Raw genomic sequence first — 17808 nt, forward strand, 5'->3', positions numbered from 1 at the left:
TATCTCTCTCACCTTATACATAAATGTGCGTGTATTTTGTAGGTGTTGCATGTGTAGATAGATGATATGCATATTAAGCTCTAACAAAATCACATGCATTATATGCAGGGACTGAGCCACCCCAAAGGAGTCCTGGTTAATTTTTTTAAAAAAATTATTAAAAAATGTGTTTTTTTTTTTATTTTTCATTAGATTTGATGTGTTTTTTTTTTAAAACCCTAGTTAATTTTTTTTTTTTGGGTCTTTAGCTCATTGAATTTATGTAGCCAATTAAATTTAATTAGCACATTGAATTTTTTTATCCCTTTAAATTTAATTATCCCATTAAAAATAACATTCATGTTTAATCAATTTCTCTATTTCTCTCTCACCTCAATTTGTTAATTGTTAAGTTTATTTGTTTGGATAAGCCAATTTTATTTATGGTGATACATTTTGTTGAATTTTTAGACTATTATTGACATTATGTTTGTGTTCTGCATTTTTATTTGTGCTATCATCGATTTATAGTTTGTATATTGGTCTATCTCATTACTTGTATTGTTCAAGAAAATTTTGGAAATTATCAAATGAAATGGCAACCTCGGCCCTCTATATATAGGCAACGATCAGAACTTCCGATCCCTGGTTCAGAGCTTCCGAACGCTCTTTCGGTGCTTCCAAACATTCTCCACCAAACGCGTGTCTTGTGATTGGACAACTCTATGCTTCTTGCAGAGTTCGGACTTTTCGAACTTGAATTCAGATCTACCGAACTCTCTTGAGTCAAATCACCAATCAACAGGCTCATACTTTCTTATCCAAAGACGACCGGATCTTCCGATATGCATTTTGGAACTTTTGAACTGCTCGTTGCCTCGATATTGAACATTGTCATCCGAACACTACGGATCCACCGATCCCACTATGGTTCATTTCGGATCTTCCGAACTGCTCGAACTCTTGATGACTACCTGACCATTTTCGGATGTTCTGAATATGATTTTCAACTCTAAATAACCAAACAAGGATTACTTATTACTTCTCATAATTAATCTTATAGAAGATAGATTGATATTTGATCAGGATAATTATACTTTAATCTTCGTTTATTTGTCTGTACTGAGCAGATCAGATCAATTTATTTTATGACAATATGATTCATCAGATGAATGCGCAAGTATCTAGTTCTTTCTTACTTGACTTGACATCACCAAAAAGGGAGAAACTGATAAAGCAAAAATCCTAATTTTGGTGTTGGAATCTCTATGAACAAATCAAACACAGAGCAGATCAGATTAACTCGTTGAAAAAAACCAAGTATACAATTCGATATGAATCTAAGGAAACATTTGATCGTAAATTAGACTAAAATGATAAGGAATATCTTATCAGATTAGTAAGATTATTGGATTAAATTTTTGTGATTAAAAGAACTAGTTTTGACTCTCCAAGTCAAAAGTCGTTATCAGACTTGTTCTCATAGCCAGACCAGATTGCAATGCCAGACCAGTCCAGATGGAATCAGACCAGATCAATCATGTCTTCCAAGCATCATTCAAGATCAGTCTAGGTTGTTTAATAAATCCAGAACAAGTTGTTGAGAATGGAACGTTATATTTCGTACCCGACCACATTCAATTTTTTTCCACTTTCGTTAGTACTATTTTTGGAAGGAGGACAAGGATACGTGGCACATTCTGCTTGATTGTCGATCGGCTATTTGAGGATCAAACTCTGACAAGATATATTCTTGAACGTTTGATATTCTCTAATATAAATACTTGAGGATGTATACAGTTGAGAGAACTCTTGGACTTCAAAATCTTTGAATTATAAAGCATACAAACGTTCTATAAGATTTTCACATCTCTCACTTTCAAGCAAGAACCAGAGCGATTACTTTGAGCTGCTATCACACATCTATCGTTATATCATATCAAACCGAGTGATCATTTTGTGATACTAAGTCTAGATTGAGACAAGCATTGTTATAGCTTTACTGTACTTTTTAACTCTAATTAGAAAATGATCTGATCATTAAGATCAATTGTTGTGCTAGGAGTTCCTTTCAAGGCCGGTTGATTGGATTAGATGTGTGCAAGTTGTTGTATAAATCAAATTCTTCTAGTAAAAATCCTTCTGAAAATAGAAGAAGATCAGGCGTCGAAGTTTTAATTTCGAACTTCCATAAAAAAAGCTTGTGCTCTTTACATTTATTTTCTGCATAATTTATTTCAGTTTGCCTAAAGTTATCAAGTGCCATTTAGCATGCGGATTCTTTCCGCCTGATCGGATAAGTTCTCTCAAGCAAAATTTTGTCAATTGAGCTGGTAACACAGTTTGTAAGACTATAAATCAGATAACCAAATCCAATTCTACGATTGAAATTATTTGACTTTCAAATTATTATAAAAATCTCAAAATTATAAAAAATAATTATTTTCTCTCCCTTTCCAGATTAAATTTTATTTGTCAAATTACAAATATAAAATATTCTATTTTTATTAAAAATAAATATTTTTATTATTTAAGAAATTTAGGAAAATTAATAGTTAATAATCTTACTATATTATTATAGTAGAAACCCTATAATTAACTAACTTTTAATTAATTGATAAAGTTTGAGATGAAATTACGATTATCGTCTAACTTTATTCTCAACAAAACCAAAATTAGACAAATTAGTCATTTTATATATTCTCATCAATTTTTAGCCATTAAAAACAATCTTATTTACTAAAATACAAATGTTATATTTGTTTGTATTTTTTACTTTTTAGATTAGATAGTTTTTTTTTTTTTGAAATATTTAGATTAGATAGTTATCACTCTTAAACTTTTTAATATCTAATTAATCATGTGACCAGTTCTAAAATAACATGAAAATTAATTAACATAAAAACTTATGTAAATGCACGCATCGCGTGCAAGTGATGCTATTATTAATTATTAAGAGCATCCATCGTGATTTCGTGAAGATCGTTTGGGGAACATGCATGGTCTTTAATTAATTATCTAATCTAATAGTTCCAAGGTAGTACGGCCACTAAAAACTCGGAACTGTACTCTTCAGAAATATGGAACGTGTTTACCCAAAATATATGAATATTCTGTCGATATAATCATTACATCTTTATCAATCCTCTGTTCATGGTTCACAATTAAAGTTGGGTGAAATTAATGTTTTACCCCTCTATTTGAGTCTAAAACCTCAAGTATACCATTGATTCACTATCTAGTGAACAATTAATTCATAATCTAATTATGAATTAACACGCTCAAATTGTTCAATGCTAGAGCCAATTAACACTCAAGGGAATCATTTTAGCATCTTTTCGAAAGTTACGAATTCCGTGTCTGTAGTTCATATTCTTAGATGATTCTATTTATAATGAGTCTCCAAAATGTAAGTTGCCTATTACCGAAACAACGTTTAATGAAGAAATCAAGAGACTCATAACACAAACAATGAGTCTATGATTACTCAGGATCGAGATTGATCTACATAAAATCATCTTAACAATGTTCATAAAGTTTTTATAACGACACTTAAACAAAAATTCTAAAATCACATCTGATCAAGTCCTATATAATCAAATCATATAAAATGTCTTTGCTTAGTGTAATCATACTGACAGTCCAGATAAAAATTTCATATTCAAAATATCAGGAAATGATTACCAATTAGAGATTCATACTTTAATCAATCATGGATATTTTATTATATTATATATGATTTGTAATTCTCTATATAACAATCTTATATATTAAAATCATCACAATAATTATAATATATTATGAGTTTTATACAGACATTCATTTTTAAGCAAAATAATATAAAATAGTCGAACAATAAAATAAATAATTTTTTTATTTAAAAATAATGATTAAGAATAAGGGTGATGCTACATGTACACGCAGGATTACACGTTGGGTTACACGTTTCACTTGAAATTACATATATATCATTAATGTATTTTGGAAAGTTTTTTTCAAATCAAATGAAAGGATAAATTTGTAATTTCATGTGTAGTGTGTAACCTAATGTGTAACTCAAAGTGTACATGTATCATTTTCCTGATAATAAATATGTGTTTTATTGGCATATTTCCAACAGATACGTACGGTTTTGCCATTGCTTATTGGAGTTGTGGACTTGCTCCTTCCAAAGAAGGGATTCAAGGAGAGGAAGCCGAGGCTCTTCAGCGGCATTCAATGCAAACTCTAGCGGTGGGATGTTTAGCTTCATTCTTCTTCTTGGAGAGCTTTCTCAGTCCCCAATTAGGTTAACTGCTGACATATATATAATTGGAGCTCTTGCTCATTGTCTGATGGTTTTCAATGCAGAATGGTGATGTTGAACCTTTTCAATCACCAAAGATTGAGACTTGAGATATGCTTTAAAGGTGCCAGTACTGCTCGTAATGCGAGAGGACTCGAGAGCTAGCATGCTGCATTGGTGACGTTGGCTGATTTATTCAGCAATAGGAAAGGCAAGAAATTATATGTGATGGTACGTGGCCGCTGCATTACAATCATTGTATCCACAATGGAGGCATTCGAGTAAATCTAATATCACCAGAAAAGTCCAAAAAAAGGTTTATATATTGGCTCAAACTGGACCGATGTGTAGACTGTAGTGTGGCATCTAGTGGACCGAGGTGCAACAGCCTGCCAAATGTTGGGCCAGACCACATCTGCTACCGTGGGGCCTCGTTTCAAAAGGGCCATATTCTTGTTCCTAGTACGGGATAAGATAAAAGACAAATTCCAGCAACGCATGACCGTAAATAGCTAGTGAGCGAAGAATCCAATGTCCTGACAAAGAAATGGTAAAACTATTGCCAATCCCGCAATCAATATTTATATGTTGTGCCCACCAAATCCCAACAAAAGATAAGAAAAAAAATGAGCCCTTTTACCCGAAATTTCGCCATTCTAGCTCTCTTTCTATCTCTATCACAAACTGCAACCTGCGCACCCAACACCAACGTCGAAATCGTGCAGTGCAATGTGGGGACATACTCAGAAGGCGACCCTTTCGCAATCAGCCTCGCCTATGTTCTTGCAGAGTTAGAGGATGCCACGCCCTCGCGGCGAGGCGGCTATGATTTCCGCAACGTTTCTCCGTACCCGAATGCGTTTGCCTACGGCCATGCTGCTTGCAATCGAACGCTGGCGAGCCCCGACTGTGCCGCTTGCCTCGCCGCCGCCAAAACATCGGTTCTTGGCGCCTGCGCCGGAAGGATCGGGGGCCGATCGGTTCTGTATGATTGTACCGTTAGATATGAACAGTACCCTTTCGATGATTGATTCGATCGGGTTCATCCATGTTGCTTCACTTGCTGTATAAATTGATTCTACTTATTTTTTGCTCCCTGTTCAATGTTGTAATAGTTGTAACAGTTTCAGTTCAGTTATTTTTGTCCAGGAATTCTTGATATTATACTAATTTATAATATTTTTAACATTTGTTTTAAATCCAACCCGACTAAAATATTAGATTTGCCTAAGATAGAAACAAATTATGTGAGTGAATAAATATAGGAACATTTTTTTTAAAAAAAAAAGTAGAACTCTTGAAAATAATCTTGCGGATCTTTTATTTGTGAGGTACATGTCCACATTTACAATAAAAAGTAATAATTTTACATGAGTTTTTGTGTTTAAAAAGTAACACGCTCAAACTAATTTTTTGACAAATAACTCTCCCAAGTGTATTTGAATGTTTACAAATAAGTTTAACGGAAACTATTTTGCTGGCCGGTCCGGAAATATAAAATGGCCGAGGCTCAAGGAATGGAGGATTAGGGGCACTTAATTAATAATACTGATGGTATTCGAGTTCATTTGGGGAAAAAAGATCTGATCTTAGACAATAAATTGACTTGGTCTATGGTTTTTTTAATATTATAAAATAAATTTCGAAAAAAATTAATCTATATTTATATATACTTATACAAATATATTAAATTAACTCACGACTTATATAATTGCGCGTAAAAAAAGACGGCCGGTTGGTCCAAATATCACTTGTTAATGTGAATAAAATTATCATTTACACATTTTTCATTAGTTTGAAGCTTCAAAACCGGCCGACCGTCTAGTCAATTAGACCTGGCCAGGGTCAGGGTCAGGGTCAAACTCGCCGGTTGCGGGTCAGCAAAAGGCTGACCCTTAACCGGCCCGTCCGTGATCGGTTACGGTCCTTGTCACAAAACCGACTGTTCGGATCTGGGTCAACCCTTGTTTTTTAAAACAAAAATTAATTTTTTTTTTAAAAAAAAATTGTACAATTGAACTTTTTAAAATTTTATCAAATATTTCATTATCTCAATAAAAATATATTACATTTCAACTTTTAACATGTTATAATATTATATTTATTCAATAAAAAATAGGAAAAACTGCAAATTTGGTCCTGTATATTTGTCACTTTGCGATTTCGGTTCTCTATGTTTTCATATTTCAGTTTTAGTCCTGCATGTTTCGATTTTTGGCAATTTTAGTTTTTTTCTTAAAAAATGCATACGTGGCAATGTACATATCAGCTCCACATCAGCACTACAATGGTGCCACATCAGCGTCACATCGAAAAAAGGACTAAAAATACCAAAAAATAAAGATAGCGAACTAAAACTACAACATGAAAACATAGATGACTAAAATCGCAAAGTGACAAACTTACAGGATCAAGAAAGCAATTTTTCCTAAAAAATATATGTTATTTCAACTTAGCATTTTATATATATAAAAAAAAAACTCTATCTATCTCAATAAAAAAATTATTATATTTATTAAATTAAAAATATATTACAGTTCAACTTTTCACATCTTATATTAAAAATTATATCTATCTCAATAAAAAATCTATTACATTTATTCAATAAAAAATATATTATATTTCAACTTTCAACATCTTATATTAAACACTCTATCTATCTCAATGAAAAGTCTATGACTTACAACTTTAAACATCTTGTATAAAACATTTATTACATTTAATTATATTCAATCACATTCTATTAACAAATGATCTCTTAGCCTAGTGACAAGAGTGATGTCAAAAGTATTTGGTCTTGGATTTATTAAATATATATTATTTAAATTTTTTTAAAAAAATATATGTTATTTTAAAAAGGTTCCGACCCGGCGGGCTGGTCGGGTCGGCGGTTTTCAAAATGAAAAATCGGTCATCCCGGTCACGATTTCGGGTTTGACCTGGCCAAGTTAATTCAATTTGCTATTATGTACATTAAAATCAATCTGAATGAAAAAAGTTGATATATGAGACGAGTAGACTTAATTCATATTTGTAATTAAAAATAATATATTTTTTATCATAAAAAAATATATTTTTCATAAGTTTGGTCGGATGCCACAAAATTGTACCATTATTATGCATTGAAAAAAAAGGAATTTAATGTCATGTTGCTCCCTATTTCAAGTCTCTGCAGCTCGTGAATATGCATGAACCAATATAATGAGTTTTTGACTCTTTGAGGTTAACATTTTTTTTTTTAAAAAAAAAAAGGAATTTAATGCATAGTTGAAACCATTAACACGGTCAGCGTACGGTCCAAAACTTTGGAGAACTAACCGATGAGTCTAAGCTGTTTGTGTGTGCGTGTGTGTTTATATATGATATATACACACACATTCGATTTCATTCCATCAAAAGAAAGCAAAAAAAAAGAGAGAAAGTAAACAGATCGAGTGTGACAAAATGGCAGTGATTGAAAAACCCATTTGGATGATGATCCCGCTGATAATTTGCATAGCGGGCCAATTCCTGGTGGCTAAAAGCGAGCCAAACACGACTGTTAATCTCCTATGGTGCAATTTCAACGGGTACTCGCAAGAAGATGTCTATGCCAGCAGCGTGGAAGATGTTCTCATGGATTTAACGAGCGTTACGCCCACCCGTAAAGGCTTCCGATACCGCACGGTCTCCGGCAACGCCCTGGCGGTTTCCTTCGGCCTTGCCAATTGTCACGAAGCTCTGTCGAATGCCGACTGCGCCGAATGCCTTGCGGCGGCCAAAGCCGCCGTCACTAGCGGATGCCGGAACAGCGTTGGCGGCAGGACGGAGTTGGTTGACTGTGGCATCAGATATGAGAACTATCCTATCTGATCTAAGTTTTTAGAGCTCATATATACATATAGTTTTCCCTTTTAATTTTTTTTATTCTTCTTCATTATAAACTGTACAATTTTGTCCAAGTACTAGAAGTTGCTTCATTAATCTTTTTTCAGAAATTCATTCGTCGAGATGAGTGAATTTAAAATTAATTTGAGATTCAACTGTTCGATCTCTTGTCAATGTAATTGTGTCGATCCGACTAATGGTTTCACGAATATAAATTTTGATCATCGACTCGTTACATATCTACAATTTTTTTTTTTTTTTTTTTTCATATGTTAATTCATAAAACATACATGTCTCAAGCTGTATTGAGACCTATGACAAAAGTTTTTGTGTCTTTTCTCATTTTCGTTCTCCGTATAAATCTGGATGGGTTATATATAGTTTATATACTCTTGAAGCGGACTATTATTCTGTATGTGTCTCCATTATTATTTAAATTTTTTGTGATACTTAATATTTTTTTTGTACATACTTGGATGATAAAATATTCAAATGATTACTTTTTAATTTAACGAGTAATTGGAGATTGCAATGGCATAATTTAATGAAATTTTCGAAAGTCGTGATTTTTAGAAAGAGAGTGTTAAAAGTTAAAACAAAGAACAAAAACACAAATTTTTATTATATTCAGCTTATGGCTTTTCGTTTTTGATAATTCTATATACATGAATATTATAACCATCCAAACATTAGACAGGTAGGTTTTAATCATCAAACATAAATATTTAGATGTACATAAGTGAAATTATATTTATTTACTTAAAAATTATTTGCCTAGTGTTTGAAAAAAAAATCATGAAAACGTGGTAAGCACTTCACTAATTAAGAACCATAAATCAATTAAACATATTTTATATGGATATCTTCCAAGTCAACCCAAAAATAAAATAAATAAATAAATAAAATTGGTACGAACCAGCTAATAATTATATTATTTGTTCAGTCATTATTGATTATCTTGACTAATTCTTTGTTATTGATTTTGCCTTTTGGTCGTCTCTAAGGAGCCAAATTAGCCGGCCATCTTAATAATTACGAGCCGAAGCCGGACTGGTATCTTGAATAAAATTTAATTACCCGAATATTCTAGAATAATTAATCTCAAAATCTTTGATCAAATATCACCACAATCATCTCAATATATAGCTAGGATTGCACGATTAAATAGGGACATTTTGGTTTTTTCGCTTAATATAATTGTTCTATAAGGATGAAATTTGCTGTCGCTATTTTCAGCTGGTGCATATAGAGTAAATCCTCATGATGCATAACAAATCATCCATGTTAGTCAGGTAAATCGAAACTCTGTAAATAATTCAGTTTTACAAAAAAAAAATGGAATATTTAATTTTTATTTAAAAATGTTTTGAAGTCATACATGCATGATGCATGTTATAAAAAGTTATATATTTGACATTAAACCTAATTAATGGTAATCATTTTTATGAGTTGGAGAATTGTCTAATAAAATTTATCTGTGACACGGTTTCACATAATTTTTTGTGTTTTTTTAAGTACACATCCAGATAAATGGAAATTCTATATTTGAGAAATTATAAGTTTCTCAAGTAAATAAATAAATAAAAATAATGGATTGCGATAAAAATGTGACAACATAAAAAGACCAAAATTATAAAAACAATAATCTCTTTTTCTTTAAGGAGAAAGGCAGTAATTATATCGAACCAAGATTACAATTTTTGCCACCTGATTAATTACCATTATATCGACTTCTAGGCAACATGACCTCGCTATTTGGTCCATACTAATAAGTAAAAATTGAACTAATTAATCTTCCTAATTCCAAAAAATAAAATAAAAATTGAATTAATATTTTATGGTAATTCATTCAATTTGCCTCGGCAATCAATTCAACTTAAGGCCATTTTCTAATCAAACCAATATATTTTAATTAAATTCTCTATTAGTGAAATCATTTTAAAGCCATTTTTTAGAATTTTATTAATTCTAAAATAACATTTTAATTTCCACTCGAACAACCGCCTACACGATATTCTTTTTTTGGAAAACTAGGAATCGTTCTTATTCTACACACTGCTTGAATGCTAAAAAACAAATATTTTTTTGAATAATGCTAGAGGTACAACTAATATATCGTACAACGATATTTACAACAATTATGTCATTATATTTTGTTATTATCTCGTGAGATTTTGATATTATATCGTGAGATTTTGCATTCAATGTATCATGAGATTTGATAAATTAAATTTTTGTATTGAATTTTATATGGTGTAAAAATTATTGTACAAATTTCGTTGTACATATAGCATTGCTCTATTTTTTTATATACCGAAAGAGTACAAGAAAATGAGCACATACATATAAATATGGTCACACGATCCAAAATTTATTACCACACATCTAATGAATCAAAACCTCAAACAAACATACATGTTTGTCTATATATAGATATATCAATCAATCTGTTGCACTACAACATTTGCACACACACACTCACACCCACAAGAAAGCAAGACCCCAAGATTTTGAAAAAAATTTTTGTGGAAAAAAAGAATGCGTAATCAAACTAATAGTTTTACGACAATTATCACATTGATAATTGGACTGCTTGCAATATCATTTTCTGCAGTGAAGAGTCATCCGAACACCACCGTGCAAACCATTATCTGCAACGCATATACCTATGCGAAAATCGACCCTTTCGGCAAAAGCGTGGCCTATGTTTTAGCTGATACAATGAATGTTACGCCTTCGATAAAAGGCTACGATTACTACACAGTCTCTCCTTATCCCACAGCCATTGCTTACGGGCATGCAACATGCAATGTGAAGCTGCCTCGTTCGCAGTGTGCAAGGTGCTTGGTGGCTGCCCGGGGCACTGTGTCCAGTAGCTGCGCTAATCGCATCGGTGGCCAAGTTACGATGGTTGATTGTAGCATGAGGTACGAGAACTACGAGTTCGCCTAGATTTGAATCATTGATATATGTACGTGTCCTGGAACAGACTTCATAAATAATATGTTCTAATTATTTGAAGTTTGTGTTGTTTTGAGTGATGTGCGGTGTTTTCCTTTTCCTTTCTCTGTATTTTTGTCTCCGTGTGACGCTTTAATTTGTTCGTGTGACGGAAGTTACTAGTTGCGTTTTTTTTTATTTATTATTTTGGGGCTTTGTTTATTTCACAAGAATTATATTGGTTAATTTCCAAGATTATATATCTACGTATGATACTATGCAGCATGCATACTAGTGTATAGTATCAGTTGACGCTCGTGAACTTGTATTTTTTTAAAAAAGGATTACTTTTTAAAAATAAAAGTTGCGGGCGGACACCGAGGATACCCTACACAAACTACACAAACATATAGATAGATTAACACAATAACTAGAGTAATATTTCTAACCATAAAGATACAGTTGATTGCTACATGCTACATCAACGAGCAGTTATTATATTATTAAATTTTATTGATTTCGGTGAATATTGGCATTTTTTTTCTTTTCTTTTCTTTTTTTAACCAAAATATTGGCATTTGTTTACTTATACTGGTTGTGTTAGACAAATAATTTTAAATTATGTTAGCAATAACCAAAAATATTTTATTTGGAGAAAAAAAAGAAAAAAAAAAAAAAGAAAACTCTAATACTTAATACCGGCCAAGCCCAATAAATTAATTTGGACCTAAAAAATATAAGCCCTATGCATCGTGGTCCAGATTTTGACAGCACCTTCAAAACATCTTGAACTTCATTGTGAATGGTGGAGATCGAATTTGGATCTCTCTAGCATTTAAAGTAAATTTTGAATCATTGCTGCTCCGTAGTTCATACTTTCGGTTCTTCTCTTGCCCAAAAATCATGATTTCTTCACAAATTTCTACAAAAATCAACCCGAAAAGTGAAATGCACACATATGCAATAAATCACATAAAAACACATATAAAATAATATGAAAGCATGCAAAATAACTATAAAAACAACACCAAAATATGCACACGGAATGCAGTTATTACTAAGAAAAGTAATCTTTTGGATTGCTCAACCGAACCCGATTGAAAAATATCAGTTGAGAAGATCAGCCTAGAATAAGAAATTGCAAAACTTAGAACAAAAAATGAAGAGTTACAAGTTGAAAGTCAGCAATTGAAATAAAAAAATCTAAGGATGACTGAGTTAATTCAAACTTGGAATAAGTCATCAGTGCTATTAAATGAACTACAAGAGTCACAGAAGCCCAATGGAGACAAAACTGGTTCAGGGTTCAGTGACATAAACTGCAAGTCTGCTATGGTTGAAAATCAATCTAGACTGGAGACGATCAAAGGAAAGTATATTTATTTCATCAAGTCCAGTTTAGAAGATACATAAGGAGAGATGGTTCGACAAAGTGATAAAAATTTTAGAGAATGCAGCAATGTTAAAAAATTCGAAGTTGGATATATGCCGGAGAGCTCTCATAAGCAAGGCTGTGAATCAAGTCAAACTATGCACATCTTGACAATAGAACGTCACAACTACAAAACTTACCAATGACAAGATTTAAAGTGGAACAGAAGAACTCATTACAAAGGCAGGTTAAAAACTCACATTAACCTTTCAGCACAATCACGGACACATCACTCATGGTCAAATGCATATTACTCATTTCACAAGCACACAACACAAATCGCGAACTTTGTGGGATCCATCTAAGAATCGATCAGTTAAAGTGATTCAGGTATGGATTCCTAAAGGTCTAATCTCTTGAGGACCCACGAAAAATTGGTACCATAGTCGAGTTTGATTTTGTGATTGTAGGAATAAAAGACATATATATGATCAGTTTAGCACATATCAGCTAAACTGACAGTTTAACTTGGACAATAGAAAAAGGTCCAAAAGAGCTCAACTAAGATGATCGACCGATCAATTATCAACTCAAAAGGAAAGTCTCGAAGTGTGGGGGAACATCAGTTGGGCTATTGCGATAGCCCAACTGATAAAAACATCAACTGAATCTCTCAAACAGAATAAGTCACTTCTTTTCAAAACTCTTACTTATTTATTTCTTCCTTTTTTCTGATTAAATGTTTGGTTAAAGAGTTAAACCAAGTTCTTGATTAGGACAATTTTTTTTTAGCATTTTATCTTATTATTTCATCGTATTAATGCTCATTAGTATTTAAGAAAAATATTAAAACACTATGTACAGTATATAAAGGGAGCAAAACTATAGAGCAAAATTCATACATAAATCTTTACAATTCGCCCCTTGCCATTTCAATTTCCCATACTACAGTTGATTCCCAAAAGCCCATGGCCGAATACAACGTTTCAGTTGCTATCTCGTGATACGTAGAGGAAGTAGTCATCCTTCTTATTATTTGAAGTCTCTTCAAAAACTTCAACAGTATAATGTCTTCGTCGCTGAAGACATTATCATACTTGGAGTCACCAAGTCTTTTCATATATTTCTCCAGTCTTCTATCCTCATAACGAGGAAGGGGAAGAGAAAGCTCTTTAAGAGCTTTGATCTTTGCCTCTAAAGCATTGATTTTATCTTCAACACCATCTTCATAAAACTTCATCCATGCTTCTGTATCCATCTTTGTTTTTCGAGAAAAATACGAATATGATCGTTCTCTTTATAGTCAGTCTAACAGAATACAAAGAAACGTGCCTTAATACTATTAGGGAATGCGAAGAGTTGACACGCATCTCAATAAATATTCGTATTAACATTCATTAGATTTTATTCATGATTAGATAGTCTGTGCTTAAGTCATTAGATATCACATAATGAGGGAGAACGTCAGTTGATCTTCTTTTATTTTTTAAAATATTAAAAAAAGAAAAGGAGCAAGGATGTTAAAAAGTCGTATAATCACCCCTCGTCAGCAATGATAATTGCTCTCTGAACCGCTTCCATCCATAGATTAATAAAGATGACTAGATCACCATCTGAAATTCTTTGATATCGCTGATAAGTAGTAATATTTCGCAAAGCCCTCAACTCTTTTTGAGACATAGAAGGTGTATACCATCAAGACTGAACACATCCTCAGCTCTAGATGTACCAAGCTGCCTCATATACTTTTCTAGTGGATATTTTCTTTCCCTAGGGTAAGTAGTTAAAACTACCCGCAGAAGATTTATTATAGCTCTCAGTAGCTGAACTTTTGTTGTGATTTCATCTTCAAAAATGCGTCTTAGGACCTCCATTTTTGTCTGTTTAAGATAATTAGAAGTGCTCACTATAAATAACGATGAGGACATTTGTTAGTACTCATGTTGCGTTTATTCTTTAATGAACATGCAAGGTACTTGTAAGAGCAATAAAGACAGCAGCTAATCCCAAGAAAGAAGAAAGTTGCTGCATGAAGCAGAAAATTCATTGGAGTATTGTCAGAAGATATGAGATCAACTGATCCAGTAACAGTACATCAAAATAGAAATATCGTATTACTCCAAGGAAAAAAGGTAACAACAGCATTATCAAGAAACAACAAAGTGCATCAGCATTAGAAAATTGCTGCAGAATAACGAATCATAAAAGTTTATATTTCACATAAATGAGCCAAACAACAAATGATATCAAATGTTATAAACAGGGAAAAAGAGTACATAATACAGAAGAAAGTATTGGAACTTGCAAAGATTAGAAGGGTGACAACATAAGACAATCAGATACATCCAAATTGAAGGGATACCGTGGAAGCACCTGAACTGAAACTGATGATGTGCACCACAGCTAAACTGATCACCTGAAATTAGTTTATCAATCTAAACTGAAGACCACAAAACCACTCCAACATTATTGTTGCCCTGGTTTAGCATCAGCAACATCGAAACAACAAAAAAAATTAGAAGAAAAAGATGAAACATCAGCATTAGAACTTCTGAAGAAATGACATATATATGGATTTACAGAAGAATGATAAGCAATTGCCTAATATTTGACAAAGCACCAAAAAGGGAGAAATTGTTGAAAATTGAAATATCCAAGTTTCGGTGTTTGTGAAACTAATCCGATGGAATTCAACAAAGCAGGAAACGCAGACTGGTTCAAGCCAAACCACGCAAAACAACGAGAAGAATTAAATAAGTAAACTGATGTCTTAGAGCATAATTGAGTTGACCGTTGACCCAAACTAAAGATACATCAAAGGGTCATAATTTAGTCTTCAAGAGAAAAAGAACGATTTATTAAAGAAAGCTTTAAAACGTGTCTCCAAAGAGAAAGGGCTAAACTGATCACATGAAGACATATGCTAAATTGATGACAGATTGAGCTACCAAACTGATCAATTGCGAACATCTTACTCATTGCATCAGTTTACCATCGCAACCAGAAGTGGATAAGGTTTCCCGTACAAAGCCAACAACACAAAGTTACAGAGGGAAAGTCAGTGTACTATTGTCAGAGAATGTTGAAGAAAAGACAAGCCAACGGCAAATGATTTGAATTCAAAAAGAGCCGTTAGAGAAAGCCTATAAATACAAGATTAGATAGAGAGACGCCAAGGGTGTGCGTGATAACAAAGAAATATTCAGTAGTGTGTAACACAATTGGGCACAACAATCATAAACACTCTCAAGAACACATATATACAACAAGAAAAACATCAAGGATCACGATAATCAACTGATCAAGCACAAGTATAAAGTCTTAGTTGATCAAGTGTAGGATCAATCTATGCTAAGCTCTATCGAGTTGTAAACTCTGTAATAGATCAGTTGAGTGTTCTGTGAAAACACTATCGTTGTGATAAGAAACAGTCGAGGGTTGTGTTCTTGTTTCTAGAAGTTCTGGGATAGGCTGTGTGTGTAAGTCCTAGTCTTGGATCGGGCTTTTACAAATTACTTGTAACTGTCAAAGTCTTCTAGAGTGGATCCTTCCGAGATGAAAGAAGGGAAGACGTAGAAGTGATTGAAATCTCCGAACATCCATAAACATCTCGTGTGTTGCTTAACTATCAGTTTACCATTTTCACACACACTCACGAAACTGCTCAACCATTTGAATCATGTTCTAATCTGTTGATTGGCATTTTCCGCACATACTCTGTTTGTTAATCAACATAGACACACGAGAAAGAAAGAGCTCAGTTGACTAACTAACCTCAACTGAACTCAACTTGTAAAAGATAGTGGGGTAAACTGCTACAGTGACACATTCGAAATTAGTCCAACAGTAACCCCCGTAAACCGATCCTATCAGTTATTTCCCATTATTTTTTTCCAAATTATTTAAAATTTCAAATTAGAGTGTCATACTAAGAGACCATGTAATTTTTCTAAGTTCTTCTTGCTTAATAAATAGGTATAGATATTAGCCTTTAACGTATAAGCACGTTGTGTGTGTGTGTGTGTGTGTATATATATATATATATATATACATATATATATATAGAGAGAGTTTTGATCACATGAACAACTATCATGGGCAACTACGTAAGTAACAGCTGACGTGACACCTTGTACATCCAATGAGTGATTGTCACGTCAGCTGTTGCTCACGTAATTGCTCATGGTGGTTGCCCATGTGATCGAAATTCTATATATATATATAATATTTTTATTTTTGAACTTTCAATCATTTATTTAATTTAACTCATACGAAAAAATCTAAATATAAAATATTTATATTTATGATAACTACTAAAAATTTGGTTGATGGATTGAAAAATTATAAAGAGAGAAGATCGATAGAGATCAAAGCAAGAAAATCATGAAAAATAAAAATAATAAACTTACCGAGCATAGTTGTGTGTATAACATAATATATTTTCACATATTTTGTTTTGAAAGATTCTATTTACTTATTACAATATTCTATTGGATTAAATATGAGATAAGATTCAGTGAGATGAATTTTTTCATGTACAATTATAAAATTAAAAAAAATTAATCATACCTAAAAAATTAAATATATATTAGCTAGAGTTAAAGTGTAAAAGAACAATTTCCATTTCCAAAATAAGGAAAAGTTTCACCAAAAGTGGTTATTATTAAAATAAAAAAAGTTATATACATATATATATCTTAGAAATTACAAAATAATATGCAAGGTATCACGTATCTGCATTTGATTGCCATATATCAGGATTATCCACCTTGCTAGAAAATTTTAATATTTTGCAACCTTGAGATATGTTTCAACAATTTTTTTTAAATTAAAGTTTTATTTGAACATATATTTTAAAAACGTTTTTAGTGTTTTATACATGGAAAAAACATTTTAAAACATATTCTTTAAGTATAGTTTTTAAAGAATAAATGAGATGTGGGTTTAGATATTTTTAGAATGGAACTATGAAAGATAATGATGAACAACATTACTTTTAAAATGTTATGTATTTATATAATACTTGTCCAAATGCATATTATTTATTCTTAAAAACAACTTTTAAAATATTTTATAAAAAAAAATTTTGAGAAGATTTTATAAAAAAAATTTAAAAAACACTTTTATGAAAGCGTTGTATAAGTTTTTGTCCAAACGGAACCTATAAAAATATTAATAATATCCAAAATGGTCTTATCCTTGTGGCCAGAGCCGCCGTGAGGCCCGTGACTAGCGGATGCCGGAATATCGTTGGCGGCAAGACGGCCACGTTAAATTAAAATGACCAACTTTGGAATATTCTCAAAATAATTTATCTCGAATTCATCGATCAAATATCACGCCACTCAGATACACAATTAGAACA

The 17808-nt window shown here is 32.3% G+C and overlaps 3 protein-coding genes across 3 annotated transcripts; all 3 read left to right on the forward strand.

Annotated features, from left to right (window-relative positions):
• Window positions 1-4890: 4890 nt before the first annotated feature.
• Window positions 4891-5295, forward strand: LOC140878642 (antifungal protein ginkbilobin-like protein). The gene has a single exon (XM_073282257.1). The coding sequence runs from the start codon at window positions 4891-4893 to the stop codon at window positions 5293-5295; it is 405 nt and encodes a 134-aa protein (XP_073138358.1).
• A 2413-nt stretch (window positions 5296-7708) lies between these two features.
• LOC140878643 (antifungal protein ginkbilobin-2-like) lies at window positions 7709-8116 on the forward strand. The gene has a single exon (XM_073282258.1). The coding sequence runs from the start codon at window positions 7709-7711 to the stop codon at window positions 8114-8116; it is 408 nt and encodes a 135-aa protein (XP_073138359.1).
• A 2553-nt stretch (window positions 8117-10669) lies between these two features.
• Window positions 10670-11083, forward strand: LOC140878644 (antifungal protein ginkbilobin-like protein). Its single transcript, XM_073282259.1, has one exon. It carries the CDS (start codon window positions 10670-10672, stop codon window positions 11081-11083), a length of 414 nt encoding a protein of 137 aa, XP_073138360.1.
• The last annotated feature ends 6725 nt before the right edge of the window (window positions 11084-17808 follow it).

Source organism: Henckelia pumila, chromosome 2, assembly GCF_033568475.1.
Source record: "Henckelia pumila isolate YLH828 chromosome 2, ASM3356847v2, whole genome shotgun sequence".
NCBI classification, from domain to species: Eukaryota; Viridiplantae; Streptophyta; class Magnoliopsida; order Lamiales; family Gesneriaceae; genus Henckelia; species Henckelia pumila.